Below are 13277 nucleotides of genomic sequence, written 5' to 3'. Positions count from 1 at the left end.
ATGTGTGAGATTTGATGAGACATCAAGTGCCTCTAATGCTCAGATAACATCTTCGAAAATTCTCCTAATGTATGCCAGTCATTGCTTAGGATGGATACTGTCAACTACATGTGTCTTTCTGTCGTGTGAGTTAAAAAAAATGTAAATGTGAGGGATTCTTGTTTTCTTAGTTTCTCTATAAGCTGCTTATTATGTAATATTATGGATATATATATATATATATATATATATATATATATATATATATATATATATATATATATGTATATGTGTATATATATATATATATATATATATATATATATATATATATATATATATATATATATATATATATATACATATACAGTATGTATGTATTATATATTTTTTTATAAATTATAATTTTAACAACAATAAAGTATTGAAAAGGAGTATCTGTGATAAAGAATAACTCACATTTGTTCTCCCCAATTTGTGAGATTCTGTAAATTTGTATTGGCCAGTTTAAAGCAATTACCTGCATTCTGAGGCAGAATGTTTATTCTACTGCTACTGACAAGTGATTTATTTACTTCCAATATATAGGAAGAGCTTGAGTTGCCTACACACTGCCCTTACCACAGTCCACCTCTGTCATGAATTGGAATAGTAATTATGGGGGCATGAGTATCTTCCTGTGGGCATGGGCCCTTTAGAACTGTATGTTTTAGCTCATGCCCACTTCCTCATACAGTGATGTGGTTGTAATTGTGTTAGTGGCGGGTGCCATGCCCCACGTGTAAGATGTACCCACCTATAGGGCTCAAGATGGTGCCAGCTTCATAATTAGGGGTGGTGCCATAGAAGGCAAAAGCAGGATGGGCAGGGTCATAAAGAGGATATTGTGTAGGAGGTGGTTGGGGCTATGTGCATGATTTTTGGTGACAGCAGTGGGAGTGAGAAGACAAGCCTAGAATTGAAATGGGCATTTGGGCCATGCCATTCATTCTTTGTGTGAACACAATCTGACATGATCTCTGTGAAGACGCTGCCAGTAACTCAGGGACACCAAGGATTTTGCTTTCAAATGCATTTGCAAGGGACCAGTCTAGCTCTGGTGTATACATCATGAAACAGATAGACAAGAATCATGACAAACTGAAATATATTGTGTATAGAAAGCTAAAGGGAAAACAATTAGCTTCTCCATTTTCTTTACAGACAAAGTATCTCACACCACGCATGTACATCCTGTATGAATGAATGACTTGTATAGCGCAACGCATGCGAACTGAATCGCCTCTGGGCGCTTTTTTCCAGCCAGAGTCTGCTTGGCTGGTGCGGTCATTTTTTTTTACCCCATAGGATCTTGACACGCTAGTGTATAAAATATGTCTGTATACTGTGTGACGATAGATAGATAGATAGATAGATAGATAGATAGATAGATAGATAGATAGATAGATAGATAGATAGATAGATAGATATGACAATGTGATATTATGAGACAACGACTAGTGCATGTATGGTACATACATTCAGTAACAAACTATACTGTGATCTAAATCAACTGACAAAGTAAATTTATTTATAAATGCTTCTAAAACAACACATTCCACATGTTGTAGCCAACAACTGACCAATTGGATTTAACTTTATTAAACAGCGACCAATACAAGATGGATTTTCTTTTGTTGCTATGATCTCTGCACATTTTGCCTTGCAATTTTTACAAAGCTGTATGTCTGTATTGCGATTTTAAAGGTAAGAGTACAGTGCTGTAAACTTCTGTTTATACTGTAAGGAGTATTTACTGTAGGTAAATGCGGTAGGTGTATCATTCTTGAAAATAACAAAGTGATAGAAAATGGACAGTAATAAATAACAGTTTTGAATGTATAATCTATGGCCCAGATTCACGTAGGGCGGCGTAACTATGTGCGGGCGTAGCGTATCTCAGATACACTACGCCGCCGTAACTTAGTGAGGCAGGTCCCGTATTCTCAAAGAACTTGCACCCAAAGTTAAGCCCGCGTAATTCAAAGTAGGCTAGTGTTTTTAACGAATGGCGCATGCGCCGTCCGTGAACGTATCCCAGTGCGCATGCTCAAAATTACGCCGCAAATAGTCAATGCTTTCGACGTGAACGTAACTTACGTCCAGCCCCATTCACAGACGACTTACGCAAACAACGTAAAATACGACGCTGTTCATACATTTCCGATGTCCATACCTAACATGACTTACCGCTGCTTTATGAGGGGTAACTTTACGCCGGCGTATGTCTTACGTAAACGACGTATCTTGCTATGCCGGGCGCACGTACGTTCGTGAATCGGCGTATCTAGCTAATTTACATATTCGACGTGGAAATCTACGGAAGCGCCACCTAAATATGCAACTAAGATACGACGGCGTAAGAGACTTATGCCGCTCGTATCTTAGCCGAATTTATGCGTAACTGATTCTAAGAATCAGCCGCATAGATACGATGGCTCTCATTCGGACTTACGACGGCGTACATGGCGATACGCCATCGTAAGTCCTTTGAGAATCTGGGCCTATGTTTTTTGGAATGTTCAACCTCAATTTTACTTGGTACAAAGATTCATTTAAAAATAAGATACAGACTTTTTATGACCTTTGTTGCTCAGTGGGCCAAAGCATATAAAAAAGGACACATTAAAGCGGCATTAAATCCAGAAGCAAAGCTTTAATATGTTGCAGCTTACCAATTCTTAGATGTAATGGCTGCATTAGTTTTCATTTTTACGCTTTTTCCCCCTTTATTGTCATCAGGCGATCCAGCCTGAAAGTCCATTTACCACTAACAGAGTAGTTATCCCAAAACAAGAACTTAGTGTACTACAAATTTTTTATGTTAACTTTGAGTCTTTTACTTGACATTCATCGCTGTATTTATTGATGCTCTATAAATATAAAGTATTTATAGAGTATTGATAAAGGCTTCATTGTTATTTCAATAGACATGCTATGCCTAAACCCTTCTCCCTATGGATAAATTATAGGGATTATTGTCTATATGAAATAACGTTAGCACTTGTTGTAGAGGTGTAAAATGCATTCTCTGAATAGTTTACTAAAAGAAACTGCCAAGCCAAACTTAAAATACACCTGTGAATATAACACATTTTCAACAAATTATTATGCGTATATATTATCACACTGCCGGAGAAAATGATAATCACTTGCATATTAAGTGTTTGTGTGTGTATGTGCTGACTGTATTCAAGGGCTAGGACACTAATATTTACAGTGCCTGGCAAAAGTATTCACCCCCTGGCTTTTTATCTATTTTGTTACATTACAGCCTTTAGTTTAATGTTTTTTTGTTTTGTTTTTATCTGAATTATATGTGATGGATCAGAACACAATAGTATTAGTTGATGAAGTAAAATTAGAAAAATATATACATAAAACGATTTTTCAGAAATACAAAACTGATAATTGGCATGTGCGTATGTATTCACCCCCTTTGTTATGAAGCACATAAAAAGCTCTGGTGCAACCAATTACCTTCAGAAGTCACATAATTAGTGAAATGATGTTCACCTGTGTGCAATCTATGTGTCACATGATCTGTCATTACATATACACACAAATTTGAAAGGCCCCAGAGGCTGCAACACCTAAGCAAGAGGCACTACTAACCCTGCCATGAAGACCAAGGAACTCTCCAAACAAGTAAGGGACAATGTTGTTGAGAAGTACAAGTCAGGGTTAGATTATAAAAAAAAATCCAAATCTTTGATGATCCCTAGGAGCACCATCAAATCTATCATAACCAAATGGAAAGAACATGGCACAACAGCAAACCTGCCAAGAGACGGCCACAACCCAAAACTCAAGGACCGGGCAAGGAGGGCATTAATCAGAGACCTAAGGTAACCCTGGAGGAGCTTCAGAGTTCCACAGAAGAGACTGGAGTATCTGTACATAGGATGACAATAAGTCTTAAGCTCCATAGAGTTGGGTTTTATGGCAGAGTGGCCAGAAGAAAGCCATTACTTTCAGCAAAAAACAAAATGGCACGTGGGAGACTCCCAAAATGTATGGAGGAAGGTGCTCTGGTCTGATGAGAATAAAATTGAACTTTTTGGCCATCAAAAAAAATGCTATGTCTGGCGCAAACCCAAAACATCACCCAAAGAACACCATCCCCATAGTGAAATATGGTGGTGGTAGCATCATGCTGTGGGGATGTTTTTCAGCAGTGGGGACTGGGAAACTGGTCAGAGTTGAGGGAAAGATGGATGGTGCTAAATACAGGGATATTCTTGAGAAAAACCTGTACCACAATGTGTGTGATTTGAGGCTAGGACAGAGGTTCACCTTCCAGCAGGACAATGACCCCAAAAACACTGCTAAAGCAACACTTGAGTGGTTTAAGGGGAAACATGTAAATGTGTTGGAATGGCCTAGTCAAAGCCCAGACCTCAATATAATAGAAAATCTGTGGTCAGACTTAAAAATTGCTGTTCAAAGCACAAACCATCCAACTTGAAGGAGCTGGAGCAGTTTTGCAAGGAGGAATGGGCAAAAATCCCAGTGGTAAGATGTGGCAAGCTCATAGAGACTTATCCAAAGCGAATGGAGCTGTGATAGCCGCAAAAGGTGGTGCTACAAAGTATTGACTTTATGGGGGTGAATAGTTATGCAAATTGACTTTTTCTGTTATTTTATTATTTTTGTTGTTTGCATCACAATAAAAAAAAAACATCTTCAAAGTTGTGGGCATGTTCTGTAAATTAAATGATGCAAATCCTCAAATAATCTATGTTAATTCCAGGTTGTGAGGCAAAAAACATGAAAAACGCCAAGGGGGGTAAATACTTTTGCAAGGCACTGTATCTATATCTTTACTACCTGCACAGAAGAGAGCCTCAGATTCTTTGTAATAGTTTAGTTTATGTACTCTCTCTCTCTGTGTCTCCCTGTATTTTATATATATATATATATATATATATATATATATATATATATATATATATATATATATATGTAAAACACATTATTGTTAATTTAAGAACAAATTATTGAAATGTTAATTGTGATAAATGATTCTACCGTGTCCAAATATTCATTCAGCATTATACAGAACGCAGCTCTTATTTCTATTTTCCTTTTCCAATTCTAATTTTAATCCAATAAACCTTCTCCCAAAGGTGATTCTTCACCTGTGTTTATCTAAGAATTATGCCCAATAGACAGCCCATTTGGCGAGTTGTCAATGAAAAACCCTCATCAATGAAGCATGTAGGGGATAATTAACATTGTAAAGGTAGTGTTTTTACCTGTTATATGATATAAGTTAGACTTAGGTTTAGACTGGGGTTACTACTTTCTAATTGTGTTTTTTCATAAAATCATTGTATTTTCTCTTGTATTATCTCAGAGACATACATCTATTCTTTTTTGTTCAAACGCTGTACTGAGAGAAAAAAACAAGACAAGGTTACATCTATTTCAGGACATAGACTGGTTTACAACAGTATATCCAGGTAGAGAGAAACAAATATAGATGGGTGGTATCATATGCAAAAGAACTTTGGGCCAGATTCACCAAAGAGATACGACGGCGTTTCTCCTGATACGCCGTCGTATCTCTGTTTCTATCTATGCGACTGATTCATAGAATCAGTTACGTATAGATATCCATAAGATCCGACAGGTGTAATTGTTTTACACTGTCAGATCTTAGGATGCAATACCGCGGCCGCCGCTGGGTGGAGTTCGCGTCGTAAACCAGCGTCGGGTATGCAAATTAGCAGTTACGGCGGATCCCCGACGGATTTTCGCGTTCAATACGTCGCTGCTAGTCTAGTTTCCCGTCGCAAAGTTAGTCGTCGTTTGACCTGCCCTAACTTTAGTCAGCAATCGTATTGCTGTCTAAAGTATGGCCGTCGTTCCCGCGTCGAAATTTAAAATTTAACGTCTTTTGCGTAACACGTCCGGGAATACGGAAGTACGCTACGCGCGTCGCCGTTCGAAAAAATGACGTCACGGCGCGCAAAGCACGGCGGGAGTTAGGAAACGGAGCATGCGCAGTAGGTCTGGCGCGGGAGCGCGCCTAATTTAAATGGCACACGCCCATTTGAATTGGCCCGCCTTGCGCCGGAGGCCGCCGGCGTAGTTTTCATCGCAAGTGCTTTGTGAATCAGGCACTTGCGATGAAAACTTGCGGCGGTGTAACGTATCTACGATACGTTGCGCCGCCGCAGTTCTATGTGAATCTGGCCCTTAGACACTAACAGGGATTGGTATTACCCTGTAATGTATTATTAAAATCAAAAGAAAACAATATTCTTATAGATAGATGGACTGACCTTCGGGAATGGAGGGAATGGAATAGGGGGAGAGGAGACAAAGAGGAGGTGGGAGTTGACACCAAAGGGAACATAGAGATATATTCCCTTTATACACTATCAAGCTCACAGCTTCTCTCTGGATACACAGAGTATTGCAGACATTTTTAGGTGAGCAAGAAAGAAAAATGATGATATTAGAGAGCAAAAGTTATGCATTTTTTAGAATGGTGGACAAAACATATACAGAGCTATAAGAGACCTGTAGCAGAACTAGTCATATACAAGCAACAAGTGAACAGAAAAAGCAGACAGCACACAATCTTGACAATGCTGGATAGTTTATTTGCCACCTGTTAAAGAAATTGTGTTAGGAAGAAGTTGGTTAGGCAGTATTCGAGCTTACATCAGCAAGCAATACAACAGACTCACATTTAACCTGCTTTAAATATGTAAGTTGTTTACTAGAGCCTTGTAAATTGTAACAAGACTAGCTTAAAATAATAGAAATATTATAGTCCCGATTTTTAGGGTAATAAGTGTTAGCGATCATCTGAAGTCTGAAAGTTGCTCAGTTGCATGGGATGTTCATTTAGCTTAATGAATGAGGTGAAGCTATGTTTACTACAATCATTTGTGCATGCAAAAATACAGTGTGTTCTACATTTCTCTTGCATATGATACAATATTCAAAATGATCATAGCTTCACTTTATTTAGTAAGTTACATGCTTTGCTAACTGAACAGCCTTTAGTCCTTAATAAAATAAGTTTACCTTTAAAAAAGTGTTTTTATCATTTATTTCTATAGCTTTCTTGCCCATACCTCTGTAGGGGCTTTCTGTTAGAAAGCTGGAGGAAGTGCTGATGAGCATTGTCCACTGAGAACGACAAGCCATCTGCCATGGTGGCAAATGAGGCTTGTATTTTTTTGATGTAGCTATACAGGCTCAGCCCAAACAGCTGCTGCAATTTTAAATATAACAGTGGCTTTAGGGAAGGGGAGCTTCTGCCTGCTGACAGGAGCGGGGAGGGGGGTTGGGGGGTGAGGAGGTGCCGGAACATGTTATATGTTACAACCTAACTACAGGTGTAACATGTAACATGCTCCAAAAGTTTACTTAGCCTTTATTAAATCAATTCTCCTGGACACTCCAGCTAAAGTTTCACACAGGTAAACTTAAATAAGGCAGAACTATACATTCTTCATAGCTATAGACAATATGCAGAGAATTAGCTAATCTTGTCAAGTTCCTTTTAAGGTAAATATCTCAACCAGCCTTAAGCTGGTCAGAGACATCAGTTTTTTATCCAATCCACAGAATATTCAAACTTTTTGGATGACTTAATAACTGGTAGATATTAACAAAACTGATTTTCCAGCATGATGGAAAAATCATTCTTGCAGACAACCATTACCCACAGATGTTATCAGTGTGAAGGCAATGAGGTTGCTAGGACACCTGCCAATCTGCTTATTTAAATAGCACATGGACATACTGTATACAGTGCCTTGAAAAAGTATTTATACCAATTCAAATTTTCCACATTTTGTCATGTTACAACCAAAAACGTAAATGTATTTTATTGGGATTATTGTAGCCAGAGCTACAATGGAATGGTTTAGATCAAATGTGTTCACTGTTTTATATTATTGCTTTGATGTACTTTACGACTATGTTTGTCTTTTTTGATACCATGTTAATAAATTGATATATATATTTTATCTCTACTACTCTGCAAATTTATTTTTTCTCTATCCAGTACCGATATAGTCCTCCTGCCCCCTCTTTTTCTACGGTCTTTTTGGCCTTTGGGGTCCCTTTAGCCCTAGCTCTATTCTAACTGGTTTAGATCAAAGTAAATTCAGGTGTTATAATGGCACAGTCAAAGTCTAGCCCTAAATCCAATTGCTGTTCACAGACGTTTCCCATCCAGTCTGACAGGGCTTAAGCGATTTTGCAAAGAAGAATGGGCAAAAATGTCACTCAATAGATCTTCAAAACTGGTAGAGACATACCCAAAAATATTTGCAGCTGTATTTGCAGAGAAAGGTGGTTCTACAAAGGACTGAATACAAATGCATGCCACACTTTTCAGATATCTATTTGTAAAAAGTGTTGACATTTTTTTTTCCACTTTACAATTATTTGCCACTTTGTGTTGGTCTATCACATAAAATCTCAATAAAATACATTGACGTTTTTGGTTGTAATATGACACAATGTGGAACATTTCAAGGGGTACAAATACTTTTTCAATGCACTGTAACATTGAAGGATTCCATACAAACTATAATCATTCTCGCATGACAATTTTTTTTGCAACGCATGATTGTGATGTTTTTTATGTATATCTTTTTTTAATTTCCTATCTTGGTTTTATCAGATGCAAAGTCATTTCATCTGTAGCCAACTTTACAATCCCCTTGGTTGAGTTTGTTAGCTCACAACAACCACAGTAAACATTAATATGGTATTTCTTGCATGGTATTAATGATATCCCATTATGAGCCTTCTGAATGCTAATGTCATACTGCAGGGCTACATTTCATATACAAATCAACATCCCAGAGATTTCTTTTTTATTCTTTATTTAGTAATGAGACAGTTTTTTTATCACAATACGTTTAATTACCACAAATATCATTTGGATTCCTAATTATCTCTTACCATTTCAGGGATTCTTCAGAAGAAGTCAACAAAACAATGCCTCTTATTCGTGCCCAAGGCAGAGGAACTGTTTAATTGACAGAACAAATAGAAACCGCTGCCAGCACTGTAGACTGCAGAAGTGTCTTGCCCTGGGAATGTCTAGAGATGGTAAGTTAACTTCAATTTCAGTACTGTATTCTTTTGAAGGTTTCTTCTAATATAGTTGAGATACAGTAGGAACATGAAAAGACCAACATTTCTCTTTAAAAAAAAATTATGGACTTATGAACTCTTATATGGTTACTCAACCTCTGAGCAAAGGTGGATTGGGAAAATTCCTTCTGAGTTCATATTTTCTACTTTTAGATCTGTATTTGATCTCTACAGGTTCCTTAGCGTATGGAAAAAATAATAATAATATACCTACCCTATAGTCACTGGCAGGTTGTTCTTCCCCCCAAAGCCAGAGCAAGAAGTGGCATAATGATATGTTTACACTATTTCCTCATATTTTTCCTTAAAGTGTTTTCTAGTAAAAAGTAACTATAGTAGGTGAAGTCGATGGACATGTGCCTATTTTAACCTGACTAACTATGTCAGTTTACCAAAAAAAAAGTGGAAAAGGCTGTAATTGTTTTAAGAAAAGAATGTATTTTTTTTAGAAAAAGCAGTGCAGTTTTAGAAAATAAGTAGCTCATTAAAAATGGTGTGTAATTTTGAAGAAATATAGTGTAAACCACTGTTAAAATTAAATTTACAAAACTGTCCTATTATTATCAAATACACCAAAACACCACTTTATATACAACCAATATAAAACTATGGCAAATATGAACTTCAACAAATAGTTGTCTTGAAAACGAGAGAACCAGGCAGTTTTCACCTTTCCATTCCATAGATTGTGCTGGAACCACGCAACAGTTATACTGCCCTAGGTATAAACAAACATATTCACTGGTGTTAATTTATGCAAGGAGTAGAGGATGTTTACTTAAGTTACTTAAGTTAATATGGGAAAGCTGTGTTTAGACTTAATAACCAATCATGTGCAAAGGAAAGTAAAAAAACTGAACTTTGGTATGCACATGGCTGGATGAATGAAGTAAATTATATAATCACTTTTTATATAAAAGTAAAAAGTTATACTAATCACTTAAGTGGAATATTTATAAAGTCGCGAATCTGAATTTCAGGAAACATTCTTTCCCGGAGCATCTTCTAGGTACATATGTTTTAAATGAGAATGATTGATTCTCCACCAGAGCATGGTTGGTGAAAGTCACATCCATTGCTTAGAAATAGATTGTGATCGTTATAATGCATATAGAAATTATGTTTGAACAATAAAGGATTAATCAACTTCATAATGATATCTAATTTTTAAGTAGATATTGGTAAGCTTAGTCACCCAGTTGTACTTTTTGGATCTCTTATTACCCTGTTATATGGCATGTAATAAGAGTTTTTCATAGTCTGGGTTTATTTACATTTTAAGACCTACTCTTATTTCTTGTGTATCTCCAATACAATATGCCTATTGTTATGTCAGTAATAGCAGATTTAGCAGAGGAATAACAGGCTTAAAGGCACATTAAACTCTAATTAAAAAAACTAAAAATCTATTCAAGTATGTTATAAATCAAAAAGTACTAGGTATTGCTCTCAGTCTCCTCTAAATGTCCACATTTGGGAGGTTGGGTAGCTCACAGGTCTTTAAAAGGAGAAAAGACACAATAAGAAATGATTTCATGAAGATCAGATTACATGGTCATTAAAGTGGTTGTAAACACACTGGTACAACTTGCACCTACAGGTAAGCCTAAACGAAGGCTTACCTGTAGGTGCAAGAAATATCTCCTTAACCTACACGGTTAAGGAGATATTTTGACAAAAACGGGCACCGTATGACCGGTGCCGTTTTTGTGAATGGCATTAACGGGGTTAATGCCGTGTTTTCGCTCATGCATGCGGGATCTGCCGGTCCCGCATGCATGGGCGGGAGTGATGTCATCGCAGCTCTGGCCAATCAGAGCGCCAGAGTAGCGAATACAGGAGGAAGCTATTAATATTTGCGTTACATGCCATTGAATATCCACAGTGCAACCTCATTGCAAAAGCAATGTTAGACATGGGCGGAGCTTCTTTTTTTTTAAGTTGGCTTTACTGTATTAGCAGTGGAGGCCTAAATTAACTCTTCCAAAAAGACTGAAACCTTTACCTCTTTCTCACTCAGAATCTATAGATTAAGATTCTCCTGAACTATGTTAGGTGTTGATGATACTTTATTGTGTGCCTCCTATTTCACAGGTAGCAGACAAAAATTGTGCACCTGCTACCTGTCAGACCAAGCTGTCACGGACAGATTCAGCTACCAATAATGTGATCATCATGTCAGCTATGGTCACATGCAAGCCTTTATTCTTGTAATAAGTTTACAGATACCACTGAGCCTGAGAAATACAAACTAAAAGCTGTGTATGTCCTTAAAATGTATTTAAGTATGCAAATGAGTCAGTGTGTTAGTCTAGTTAATGGACACATGTTGATGTTACTAAATTTGGCCTGGAGTGATAGACTTTAATAATCGCTGGTCATGAAAGGTTTAAATTTAAGAGGTGCCTATTTTTTCTTTTGCCAGTGTTATACAGCAAATCCTTTAGCTGTGATACAATGAGAATGTCCACTCCATTTACCAAAATAAGATCTCGTAAGAATCCTTGGTAGCCAGAATCTTGCAGGGTCATTGGGACTAAGTGTGTGTTGTTTCAAAAGAAACATAACATGTCTTTTCCGCAATAAAGATCTGCCTGCTTGCTAGGTTTTATTACCTACATTTATAAAACTTTAAACAATTAATGAAGTATAGGATCTCTTTAACTTTTAATTTTGACAGACGTGTAACTTTAATGCTTGGATACAGTGTACCTTAAATTTCTTTTGTATTAAGGGCAAACATCATTGCCACCCTTCATTTGTTCACAATATTTCCAAGAAAAAGCAATTCACACGCATGTATGCATTGTAGGTGTACTAAAGAAAAATGTATGAAGTCCTTATATTATGTAAACGTGTTAATGAAGTGAAGGAAGCAACTAATCGCTTATTCCAGACAGATCCTAATAATGGTATTCGATACAAAGCTGTTACCATTGTCATGTCCAGTCTATTGATTACATCAGATACCAGTTAGACTTTGGCAGCTTAACAATAAATGAGTGTATCAGGCTCTTCAGCGCATTACACTCTCCTCTTCTCTTTGTTGTGTGGGAGCAACCCAGTTCAGGCCACAGAATTAGCAGAACAATTAGTCTCTTTACAGCAGACAGCACTGTCTGTGAATGTTTCATGGATAAGGCTTTCAGGACATTTTGTGCAAAATGGAATATAGTGGGGTACTCAAGATAAATAAATGAGTATCCTATCGGCAGGGTTCACTGTTGTTAACAAGGAACTCTGGAAAGTGTGAATACTCTTATATTACTGATTAAAAGGGTTCCTGTCAAAAAGATTTTCATTCTTCATAACTATCTCAGAAATGTTATAGTGCCATGTAAACCTGCATGAAAACAATTGCCACAAATATTCATTTAGAATAACTTGTACAAAGAATAGAGAGACATTGATGTACTTGATGGATATAATTTGTTTTACATAGTAATAATTCCACTTATGTAATGCGTTTATCTAGAGGTCATGAAATGTTATACACATATACAGTACAGTTGATATCAACTTTGTGTTTTTCTTTTCCCAGCTGTCAAATTTGGGCGAATGTCTAAAAAACAGCGAGACAGTCTATATGCTGAAGTTCAGAAGCACCAGCAGCGGTTACAAGAACAAAGGCAACAGCAGAGTGGAGAGGCAGAGGCTTTAGCCAGAGTATACAGCAGTAACATCAGCAATGGTCTAAGCAATCTCAACACTGAAACAGGCGGCACTTACTCAAATGGACATGTCATTGACCTGCCAAAGTCAGAGGGTTATTACAGTGTGGATTCTGCACAGCCCTCACCAGACCAGTCAGGCATAGACATAAGTGGAATGAAACAAATAAAGCAAGAACCTATTTATGACCTAACGTCCGTACCAAACTTATTTATGTATAGTTCTTTCAACAATGGACAGCTCTCACCTGGAATAAGCATAAGTGAAATTGGTAAGTAGATTTTACTAAGCAGCCAGGAAACAACTTTGGTTATAACAAAGCTGCCAACTTATCACTGGTGTTACTACTTCTACTCATTTTTATATGTCAGGATACATGTCACGTCTTTAAAATGTCTTAGTTATTATTAATCAGTTATTATAGCAAATATATATATAAACCATAATTGCAC

The 13277-nt window shown here is 37.0% G+C and overlaps 1 protein-coding gene across 1 annotated transcript in view; it reads left to right on the top strand.

The window, feature by feature from the left end:
* Positions 1-13277, top strand: part of RORB (RAR related orphan receptor B) — a 289832-nt gene that overhangs the window by 241578 nt on the left and 34977 nt on the right. The window contains exons 3-4 of the mRNA XM_040356221.1: positions 8967-9108; positions 12695-13096. Coding sequence (XP_040212155.1) covers positions 8967-9108; positions 12695-13096 — 544 coding nt within the window. The remainder of the gene's footprint in view (positions 1-8966; positions 9109-12694; positions 13097-13277) is intronic.

The sequence above is a fragment of the Rana temporaria genome, chromosome 1 (genome assembly GCF_905171775.1).
Source record: "Rana temporaria chromosome 1, aRanTem1.1, whole genome shotgun sequence".
NCBI classification, from domain to species: Eukaryota; Metazoa; Chordata; class Amphibia; order Anura; family Ranidae; genus Rana; species Rana temporaria.
Note: the sequence above shows the minus strand (reverse complement) of the source record. Positions and strands in the feature narration are given on the sequence as shown.